The 11,711-nt window shown below is 37.4% G+C and overlaps 2 protein-coding genes across 9 annotated transcripts in view; both read left to right on the top strand.

Moving 5' to 3' along the window:
• The window catches only part of LOC139101494 (thyrotroph embryonic factor), a 62,687-nt gene extending 55,208 nt beyond the window's left edge, over positions 1-7,479 (top strand). For 4 of the 8 annotated variants that reach the window (XM_070654671.1, XM_070654663.1, XM_070654665.1 and 1 more), the window contains 5 exons: positions 1,004-1,149; positions 2,439-2,676; positions 3,193-3,341; positions 3,543-3,680; positions 3,915-7,479. In XM_070654671.1, coding sequence (XP_070510772.1) covers positions 1,004-1,149; positions 2,439-2,676; positions 3,193-3,341; positions 3,543-3,680; positions 3,915-4,001 — 758 coding nt within the window. In that variant the 3' untranslated portion in view covers positions 4,002-7,479. The remainder of the gene's footprint in view (positions 1-1,003; positions 1,150-2,438; positions 2,677-3,192; positions 3,342-3,542; positions 3,681-3,914) is intronic. The other 4 variants (XM_070654667.1, XM_070654670.1, XM_070654664.1 and 1 more) reach the window with 3 other exon arrangements.
• Positions 7,480-8,318: 839 nt separating this feature from the next.
• On the top strand, positions 8,319-11,701 carry LOC139101493 (juvenile hormone epoxide hydrolase 1). The gene is made up of 8 exons (XM_070654662.1): positions 8,319-8,434; positions 8,611-8,719; positions 9,438-9,630; positions 10,018-10,259; positions 10,410-10,525; positions 10,604-10,806; positions 10,983-11,217; positions 11,296-11,701. Exons 1-8 carry the CDS (start codon positions 8,376-8,378, stop codon positions 11,561-11,563), a joined length of 1,425 nt encoding a protein of 474 aa, XP_070510763.1. The 5' UTR covers positions 8,319-8,375; the 3' UTR covers positions 11,564-11,701.
• The last annotated feature ends 10 nt before the right edge of the window (positions 11,702-11,711 follow it).

Here is an 11,711-nt window from a genome sequence, read left to right on the forward strand (position 1 = left end):
GTCCCGCCAGCGACTCTCTCTTCAAGAGAGTTCGATCGCGCATATCCTATTCCGCGGTTTTGCGTAAATGTATATTCAACACACTCGCCGAGACAGGACGCGGTATTGTGGAGTACAGCCTTGAATTTACAGGCACGACTGTAACAATAGTTGAATAGAACGCGTTGGTACATCAGAAACCACAAACCTCGGTAAATCGTTCGCGCGAGAGTGGACTGCCAATATTCCGTAAACCGAAGAAAAAAAAAAAAAAAGAAAAATAATAATAATAATAATAGAGAAGTGACGAAATTAGCATGCCATTAAATAGAGAGTTACGTTACCCTTGGTTATATTTTAAGCGATGTAAAACCCGAAAAAGATGCTGTATTTAGAAAAAAAAAAATTCTTTGACGGGACGACTCAACAGTTAAGGTTTAAAGCTTAAATTTTCTACTCCGTATACGTCGTTTACACTTTTTTTTTTCTTTTTTAAACATATTTGCTGAACGCAGTTGTCAATTAGGATTCTCGTCATTGCTGTCACGATTATTATCATTATACTCATCATCATAAATATAATTGTCATTATTATCATTACTGTCATTATAATTATCATCATTCGTTTTATTTCTATCCAATATCTCGGTAACCAGCATCGAAACATGACAAGGCACGTTCTCATAGCCTTGACAGTCGACCCGACACTCCTCACACTCGATGACTATCGAAGTAGAAACACGAACCTAAATAACTGAACGATTTTGTCAAATTCTTGATAATGCGGTAAATAAAAAAAAAGAAATATGCGAGAAGTACGTGCGTATCAAGTGTATATACGTGCGCGATCATCTATTCGTCGAAAAATATTAATGCAATCGCGCGAGAAATTTAGTGGCTGTCGAACGCAGCCAAATAATATTAAATAAATTATATTAAATAAATATCAAATAATATTAACTAAAAAAAAAAAAATGTGTAATGACGAATACTTTTGATATATTAAAATTTAATCAACTTTCAGGGAAACAAGGTAAAGATGGGCCAGAAGAAAAGAAGGATACCGACGGCGAACTTTGGGGCAACGTGGAAGCGCAGGCCGCCTTTCTCGGGCCTAATCTCTGGGACAAAACTCTGCCTTACGATGCCGACCTGAAGGTATTGAACCATGTATGTATAAAGGCGCGTTACGGTAAGCGTATTTTGGCTGAATTTTAATCCCAAAAATTCCAATTAAATAAAATCAGAAAATCAAAACTAATCGTTTGTCGTACGTTTTGCCTTTTAAGTCGTTACTTATAAATTACTATTCAAATTGTTGACGTAATTTCTGTGTGACTTAATTTTCCTGTTGCGATAATAACGTTACCATATCTTTTTCAAAATTATATGTAGAATTTTTTTTTTCTTTTTAATTGATTTACGAAATATGCTCCGCAAAGCTCATATCATACACATCCCTCAAATTGCTATATACGCACGCCTATGTAATTGAATAAAAAATCAATGTAGAGGACTGTAACACTTATTCCGTTATAATTCGCCTTCCTGGGTCGAGAAACCGGGAAGCCGAATATTAAACTGCTATGCAATCGCGACGATAGCGGTCGCTTTCTCCGTTATGCCTCGGCGGAATCGAGGAAGTTTCGGCTATTCTTTTCTATTGCCATTATTATTTTTAGTCAAGTTAACTAGATAATTTATCAAAAAAGTATATCCTTGCAAATAATTCTCAATATAGAATAGCGAAACTTTAAAAAAAAAAAAAAAAGAAAGAAAGAAAATGCTTACTTCATTAAATAGTATATTATGTGGACCATTTATCATCTTAATTGATTTGGGTTTTTTTTAATAATAATTAATAATTAAAACGTTTATGCGATACGAATAAATTGTAATAAATAACGTAATTTTTGGAAAAGCATATAGAACTCTTCATAATCCTTTCGCCAACTTTCACCGCTTGCGTTCCTTCCACCGATACGCCGCTTGAATCTCAATAAAGAAACAGGGCAAAATTACAAAGTACAATACAAAATGAAATAGAAATGAAAATATTTTTCTACGTGAAAGCCTATTTCTTCATTATATTTAAAAGTTTCGCTGGGAATATGCCTTTTCGAAAATTAAGAGCGGTGTATGTACAAATATGAATAATTTTCACATTTATATTATAACGTTATAAAATTTTTTTAAAATTGTGTACCGAGATAAAATATTAATTGATATTTTAATAAGATACCTACAATTAAATGTCTCGATTCTGAATTTTCGTAATATTTTTAATCTCGTTGTTCATTATAAAGTATTAATTTTTTTTTTTTATATTATTGTGGGCTCGTTAAAAATGCGGGTTACTGGACTTTCGTTTAGAAATCTAAGACAATACCGACTCGAACTTGATAAAAGTTTCGAGGAGCCGTTTTCTGGGAAATAACACCTCAGATCTCTGTTGATAGTACGTCGATCTTGATGAGTTTCTTTCCGAAAACGGCATCCCCGTCGATGGCGTGGCTGGCGGCGGACAGGGTGCCATGCAAGGTGGCCAGATTCATAAAATCAACAACACCGAGGCTACCGGACATCAGGGACCGGCGGGTTTACATTTGGAGCCAGTTACCAAGCGCGAGAGATCACCGTCGCCGAGCGAATGTTGCTCGCCGGACACTCTGAACCCACCCTCACCTGCGGATTCTAGTAAGTATAGCGACGGTATCATCGCTCTTTCAGATTTATTTCTCGTCGTAGCCGTCGTTCGTGATATCGAGATCCTGAGAAGTGTCTTACCGCGACTCTCGCGTAAAAGGATGAAAAATTTCAGACGTCTAATAAATATCGATAAACATCGGTATGGGATATCAGAAGAAAAAGAGAAATAAAGCACACCACAGTGGGCGCAGGTGTGGAAAAATGAAGAAAAGTCCAGCAAAGTGCGAGAGCACTTGGAGTAAGAGAGAAATGCACTAGAAAGTCATAAATGGAAAGTTATACTGAAAGTAAGCGAGTTAAGAACGAAGTGACGAAAGAAAAGTACAAAGAAGCCGGCACTCTGACGTAAATAACAGTAGCCGCATTTTTACAGCGGGACACAGAAACGATAAGAAATACACGCTATCTCAGAATCGGTATTGCGATAACGTCGAGCTTGTCGAGGGCATCAGAGAAAACTAGACTAACGTCGACATTGTCGGTTGTTCCCCTCCCGCGCAACAGATTCAGAGGACTCGTCACGAATACAATATGGCTTGTCTCTTGTAGCGCTCTCGATGGCCTCATCGGGGCGAGACTTCGATCCACGTACCCGGGCCTTCTCTGACGAGGAGCTCAAACCTCAACCTATGATCAAGAAATCGCGGAAGCAGGTGAGCCTTCATTTACGTAATTATATTGTTGCCCGCGAATCGCGGCTCTCGACGTCAAATCCTCCCGGCTGTTGGTATAAACTCAATCCCTCGTTTCAAACTATAAAATATTACTACGCGCTGTTCTCGACACAAATGTACAACGAGCGTTCTAATGTTCTTATGCTTTTCTCTCTCTCTCTCTTCCGTTTGCGGCCACAGTTCGTTCCGGATGACTTGAAGGATGACAAATACTGGGCGCGTCGTAGGAAGAACAACATGGCAGCGAAACGATCGCGAGACGCACGCCGTATGAAGGAGAACCAGATAGCACTCAGGGCCGGCTTCCTCGAGAAAGAGGTAAATTTTCTCACGGTTGGAAATTTCAACCCGCTATATAGATCGTCTCTGTCGATAAAGCTCGTTGCTTAAGAATATAAGATCGACGACTCATGAGGAGAAAGGGGGGGAAAGATCTAAATGAAATCGAGACTTCCTAGAATTTTTATCGAGACAAAAAGAGAGTGTGAATGAAATTGAAGTATATCTCGCGCAGCTTTTAGCCGACTCTTGATTTTCTCGTCTCGTTTGCAGAACATGGGTCTGCGGCAGGAGCTGGACCGGTTAAAAAACGAGAACATGTTGCTACGCGACAAATTGAGCAAATACACGGACGTCTAACACCTCGTCAACGGCCATGCACCAGCTCGAGCGACACGCGAAGAAAGAGAGAGAGATGCGGACACGAGGGTGCCACCAGCCCCAGCTAAAACTCACTCGCTTATAGTCGCAGCACGCAGCAAGTCTTCGCCATCGCGGAGGTACCGAAGGGGATGCGGAGCATGTTGACGAATACTACAAAACTCCCGAACCGACTGCCGCCGCCCTAAAGTCGACAGAGCAACTTTATGAGAAATTTTCCAAGATCCTATTCTCTGCCATTCTCTTTCTCTCTTTCTCTTACTCTCGAATAAAATTCTCTCTTAATGGGTCCTCGCTCCTTGTCCCGCTCTAGAAAAACTCCTTCACTTGTAAATAGTTATATGTATAGCTAGATTATATACACACACACGTACGCGCGTGCGCGTTACATATTTGAATATATATACACATAAGAACATTTATATATTCGTATATATATATTTGGAGTAAAAGGAAAAGTATATATATACATATATATATGTATACTTATATATATGTATATAAATATATATATATAGACAGACACAATACAATGAATATGCGTTTGAGGAAGGAGATGCGTTCGTTACATGTAAAAAAAATTTATTCAACGCATGCAGCGCACGACGAGACACGTCGATTTACGCGGTTGACTATATTCCAATGGGGATTGAATTAATGCGAGAATAAGCGTGTAAAACGATTTCTCGAAATAGGGCTTGCTCGGTAAAAAAAAAAAAAAAAGAAAAAAGAAAAAAAAAAGAGACGAATCTCGTCGGCGCTCAGCACTGCCACACGTAAAGAGCTACAACGTTAGGTCGACATGGAGCGGAGGCAAGCGATGGTTGGGAGAACACGACGCTTTTCTGCGCACAGGTTAATTATCCTGGTTCTCCGAGAATGCGTTAATTACTGTAGCGTATCCCACGTGGTGATGGTATACAAGTGATTCTAGTTGTTTTAATCGTAAGATAGATGATGTACGTGTTTCGTTTTCATCGTTTCTTTTTTTTCTCTCTCTCTCTCTCTCTCTCTTTCTCAATCTATCCACCAAACTCTATCTCTCTTTTAGCGTGTAGCGAAAATTAATCCGGCCACGCGAGGAGTGCACTTGGAGTGCGCGAAAGGCGTCGCGACGCGACTCTATCCCTTTTCTTCTTTCGTGAACACCGCCCCGCTCGACCCACCCCCCAACGTCGGCGGCTCGGGCAGCGCGAATGATGAATACTGGCCCGTGCCGAGATATCATTTGCTGCGCAGCGAACAAACTTTTGTACAGGATGCCCTCTTGTAAAATATATACTTTAAGACGCATCGTGTAATTCTGACATACGGACGGTGACGAGCGCCGTTGTCTTTCACGGGGCTCGTCACCGCGGAACATGATGAAGCAAACGAAACGACACAAAACGAATCGTGTCCGACGATCGGATCGCGTAGTCTCCTAGTATAGGCGCGTGCCCCATCGACGGGGTGTAATATCGTAGGCATCGTCGTAAAAGTAAAAATTGTTACATGTACACGACACCAAGTTATGACCATCGTGCTTAAATGTAAGCTAGCTACACAGGCTCGCGTGCACTGGCCCTTCTCTACCCCTCCACCCTGCCACCCCTTTCTTTTTAAGTTTTTAGATGTTTATTTTTTTTTTTTTCTATCACCGTGAGAATCGGTGACGGTGATCGAGAGAGCGAAAGTAGAACCGACGAGGAGATATGCGCTTTTTATGAAGTAGCTATAAAAGTTATAGCTATAGAGAGAGAGAATCTATATTGTACAGATCAACGCGAGATCGAACGACATCTGAATGTGAGCGGTTACCGCTCGTTGCAAAATTTAGTGACAATAATAGTGACCGATGTATCGTGCGTTTTCAACAACGTGGGCGAGTAATCAGAACGTTGAGCGGCGCTGTAACCCGATCGCTGCAATTGACGATTTAAATTTAAAACGATGATTGCGCCAAGGCGAAAGCTTTGTGGACCGGCGATACGTAATAGTTTGGTTTTCCTTTTAACTGTACGAAAGAGGCACTCGAAATGCGCAAACGCGAAACACGGACATTCTGTACATATAACGTTGTCCTTTTTTTTATATAATCGAGAGGGTAAGAGAATCGACGTGCGGGAACTTTCAAATCGACCTGACGGTTGACGGCAAATTCGCTTAAATATCTTAGGACAATTTTATTGTGCAAAAACATCGTTTTATTCTCGCGATATTCCTTAAATCTCTCGAGCGTGTCGCACACACGTCCATTTACTGCAAAAAAAAAAAAAATTGCACACGTAACTGTAATTTCGTCGGAAGAAAATAAATTTTTTTTTGTACGGACAGACTGTCATGTATTCACGAGCGAGCGAAGTGATCCGGATGTTCGATGCCTTATACTTGTTCGAGTGATTTGCTGAAAGTCGCGCACGAAATCGTCCGAATACCGATGTTCTTCACGATTGCCTTGCACATTCTAACAGAAATACGTTGCGTAAATAACAAAGGATTTCGCACGATATCTACGACGAATTACCAAATCGATATCATGCGTCGACAGATTTAACGAACGCCTGCGCCCGATAGATTGCATATAATTTTTTAGTAGCGGCACAAAATTTTATTTTTCGAAAAATAAATCATATTGTAACTTATCTGAAATAGTTACTGCATGGCTTATTACCCCGGCGCGACGAGTTAAATGGGTGAAAGTAGCGCGGTATTGCGTATAACGGAAAAAAAAGCGTAATAGCAGATAACAGAATTTCGCGTTTGATTGTATACGAAGTTTCTCACGTTATTCTTTAAAGCGTATAACGTAGACTGCAAGGAAGTTTTTCAGTTATCTACAATATCCATTTGAAGTTTAACACGAGTCAATATCAGCTCGCATGTATTCTACTTGTTGCGCACACTTGTCGTCATTAAAGGCAATACATAATTTTAGACGGAAATAACGATCTCCTCTCTTGCTTTATTTTTATATATTTTTTTTTGTCTTTTACTATTTATTCGAAATACGAGTTTTAAAATAATTTCGAGTCGCAAAGTTTTCGTCAGAAAGTTGTATTAGAAATTGAACTGATCTTTTTTTATTTCTTTCATTCATTTTTCAACGCCGTTAATGACGCCGAGTGTGCGACATAATGTGGATCTCGGCACAAGTTATTGGCCTATAAGAAGAACGTTAGCGTGATCGACACACATTGCAATTCGATAAATAAAAATAGTAATAAAAATAAAATAGTAGAGAATTAATATAGCAGCGCGAGAGACAGACGCGGCCGCCCGGCTTTGTTCCAAATAGAACGGTAAGAAAATGAGATAGAGAACAGACGCCGCGTCTTCGATAAATAGGCGTCCGATCCACTTAAATAAAATATGAAAAAAAAATATAAGAAAAAATTAGATATGACCACCAACACGAGAAAACCTCTATTGTATCACATTTCGAGAAATATATGTATTTGTTATTGTTTTAATTGAATCCTACGGTTGTAAACCATACCCTGTTCTTCCACGCTCATCTCCTAATTAAACTTGAATACATTTAGCATAATCGAAATTATTATTAATATTTTAAATCTTTAGTATCGCAAGAATTTAAACCGACGATACTTGATTGAGTTATACTAGGAACAGAATCAATAGCGTATTATTTATTACTGCATACGTGCTCTATATGATATTTCCTGACATAAGAAACGAACGCGATGAATAATAACGTTACGGAAGTCTAGAATTATAAATCAACAGACAGGCTCATAAGCAGAAAGAAACTTCGGTCAGTTACTTTGTGTAGCATACAAAGTTCAATATGTCACGTCTGATGACTTCGATAAAAATGACACGAATATCGAGACACAGGTATTTTTTTTTTTTTTTTGTATAAGATTAAAATAATTTTTAAAATAAAAAATTTTTTTTTACACCACGACAAGAGATATTTATTATTTGGATCTCGTTTTCTAATTTTATCTCTATTTAAAGAGTGCTTTAAAGATTACATTTCCAACCGCTATTGTGAATATATTTTTCAATCTAATTGACAAGAGTCGTCAGATAAATCAACGAAAAATTTTGCATTAATTCAAACGATATCAAAGTAGCTGCGCTTTATTGCGTCTAGGTCTCGTAATATAATAAAAAAAAAAATTGACGGTAATTAAACGATAACTATAAGAAATTCATCTGCTAACTTTAAATAACGAAATAATATACTTAATATCGTGCAGTAAAGATATCTTTGTGGTGATTAGTTAATAAAACGTGCACAAGATATCCTACCGTTTTCCCCTACCATCAACCAACAATGACTCCGTTCAGAGCTATTGCAGCGCTATCGTTAGTCGTACATTCTACGTCGTATAAAGCGGACGCGTGATGTGGAAGTCTACGACCGTGATCTTCATCCTTGCCAGCGGCGTAACTCTTTTGTTCCGGTAGGTTCTAAGGATATATCGATCAATATCTTACATCAAACTAGACGTTCAATAAATTACCACGTTCCGATTAGTAAAACGTATTTTTCATTCTCGTGTCAAAATTATAAATAATTACCTAGTAATCAATGGTCAATTATGAAAAATAACACGCTGTTATCTTATCTGGTGCACAGATCTGCACCTCTAAATGTACCAGATTTGCCAGAGACGTTTTGGGGTCCGGAGAAAAATAGAGGCGCTTCGAAAGAAGTCCGGCCGTTCGCGATCAAAATAACAAAGTCGGTAAGTCAAAGTTGAAAAGAAAATTGATACTTATTTATCAAGCCTAGTCGTACGTCTCAAGGTTACATCTAACACCTTTAACGGTTCGTTACATAACGTATGATGATATATTATGAAGTGTTTTCGAAGTGTTGTGTCTAATAATAAATTTTAATTTCATATCAATTATGTAATATATATTTTGTGACTTATCTTGTTTGGATATGAAATCAGTATCGCTAAATTTGTTAATTTTATCAGCTCGCTGATGTCTGAAATTATTTTTAACCGAAGTAAATAACTATTAATATATTTATATACATATTTCTACATAATTGAATAATTCTCATGACTTTTTAAGAACATTTACAGTTATTCAAGAAAAAGAAATGTCTAATGCTTGACATATCAGTTCAATTAATGCAAAGTTTTTCATACATTTGTAAGTTTTAAAAATACTTGAATGCTCGTTGAATAATTCAATTTGCGATAAAGATAAAGAAATACAAAAGAGTCCACGTTAAAGGGATTTATATTTTCTCACACCTTTAGATTATTGTTAGTTACAAAATATGTGCAAGAAAATTTTGTTTGTATATTAAATGCTTCAAGAGTAAAATATTTTAACTTAAAAATTAAAAAAAAAAAATATGAAAGAAAATTAATAATTTAGTAATTTGTAATTTAGATCAATCGATTAGTTAATTTTAATTTAATGCAATTTTTTTTTTTTTATAAGGTAATTGAAGATTTAAATGAACGAATTACAAAAAGAAGAGAATTTGTAGAACCATTGGAGGATTCTGCGTGGACTTACGGTATCAGTACGACATATTTGAAAGATGTACTTACACATTGGAGCACGAAGTATAACTGGACTGAACGTGAGGCGCTACTCAACAAGTATCCTCAATACATGACCAATATACAAGGTAATAAAAATTTTTTTGTTTTCGTGATTACTTTGCGATAATTGCGTAAGATTCGTTTAGAAACGAGTGGTGGCTTTGCGCTCATTAAATATTTTTATCTCTTTCCGGCATTTGCTGTTCTCTTTCTGCTTATTATTAGTAAAAAAATAATAAATTCCGGCCCAGATAACCTAACGACGTTCCGTAAAAGTCCCGTTAGAGTGCTTTGCCGAAACGACGAGCTTGTTTTGCGCCGCGATAAGAATAGAAACAAAGAAAATGTATTTTCATTACTTTCATACCGGGAAAAAGAAGTGCAAATATTTTCGTTCGAGTATGTACGCGTGCTAATAAAAATTTTGTTTAGAGCGTAAAGCTAATCGAACACGTCGAAATTGATGTCAACAGGTCTGGACATACACTTTTATCGTGTAAAACCTTATATTCCACCGGAACGAAAGAACATAAAAGTTTTGCCGTTGTTAATACTTCACGGCTGGCCAGGATCTATCGTGGAATTCCAAAAAATTATACCGATGTTAACGACACCGCGTCCCGACAAAGACTTTGTGTTTGAGGTGATCGCACCTTCGCTTCCGGGATATGGATTCTCGCAAGCGGCCGTAAGACCAGGATTGGCTACACCGCAGGTAAAGTTGTGAAAACATTCCTATTAACCTTATTCAATAACTCTATTCACAACGCCTGACACAACGGTGAGCGATAAAAGAATATATTAACACGACGAATTAATTTTTACAATGTATAAATAATTAATGTCAATTGTTAATTATTTTTAGATAGCCGTTATATTTAAGAATCTTATGTTGCGCCTCGGCTTTAAACAATTTTACGCGCAAGGCGGAGATTGGGGCTCGGCTATTGTTTCACATTTATCTTCTCTTTTCCCGGACAAGTGAGTATTATCAACGAAAACTCGCTAAATGATTTTATGAAGGGTAGAAATTTAAAAATAATGATCTTTCTCTGTCAGCATTCTTGGAACCCATATGAATATGTGCACGGGTATTATGGGTACGTCTAACCTGATTTGGAGAATAATCGGTTCCTACATCCCATCGCTCGTCGTCGAGAGCGAACATGCTGATAAAATGTATCCCTTGGGACATCATATGAGTCGGCTCCTCGAGGAATCAGGGTATATGCATATACAATCTAGTAAACCAGATACTATAGGTAGGTACTTGATTTCACAAAAGTATACAGAAGCGTTTTTGCAAGACCGATAGAAAAATATGTTACTAATTTTTTTAAACATTAGATTATTAATACAACAAGCTTGTGCTTGCTTATTTAAAATAATAATCTTATCGGTTAAAGCATGAAAGTAATAGAAAAAAAATTTTTTAAAGGCACTGCTGCGGGAACTTCACCGGTCGCGTTAGCGGCGTATATTTTGGAAAAGTTTAGCACATGGACGAATCCCGAGTACAGATTTCGTCCCGACGGTGGCCTACTTGAGAAATACACTTTAGACGAGCTTCTAGACAATGTTATGATTTATTGGGTCACCAATTCTTTGACCACAAGTGTACGACTTTATTCCGAACATTTTTCGAAGGCTCATATGGGAAGCAGAATTGACGAGTACGTTTCAACTGTATTTTTACTTTTAGAAAAAAAATTTTGTTGATTTACTTTTAATAACATATGTCTAATTTTCAGATTGCCCGTTAGCGTGCCCGTAGCGTGTGCAGTATTTCCTCACGAACTATTTTATCAACCAGAAAGCCTTATTAAAGACAAATATCATAATCTGGTACAATTTAATCATTTACCGCGCGGAGGTCATTTCGCTGCATTCGAGGAGCCGGCTCTTTTAGCGGATGATGTCTTCAAGTTTGTCGCTACGGTTGAAGATTTAAAGAAAAAAAATATTGCTAAAAACAAGCAGAACACGGAGAAGAAAATAAAGGAGCCTACAAAAATTTAAATAAATATTCATTTCAATTAAGATAATGAGATGCAGATCAACAGGACTTGATCTACATATTTTCGAAAGCAATATCGTTGCATTTTTTGTAATTGTGTACAACATAAACCTTTGAATAAAATTATTATTTTCATATTACTTGGTTTTT

Source organism: Cardiocondyla obscurior, linkage group LG04 (assembly GCF_019399895.1).
Source record: "Cardiocondyla obscurior isolate alpha-2009 linkage group LG04, Cobs3.1, whole genome shotgun sequence".
NCBI classification, from domain to species: domain Eukaryota; kingdom Metazoa; phylum Arthropoda; class Insecta; order Hymenoptera; family Formicidae; genus Cardiocondyla; species Cardiocondyla obscurior.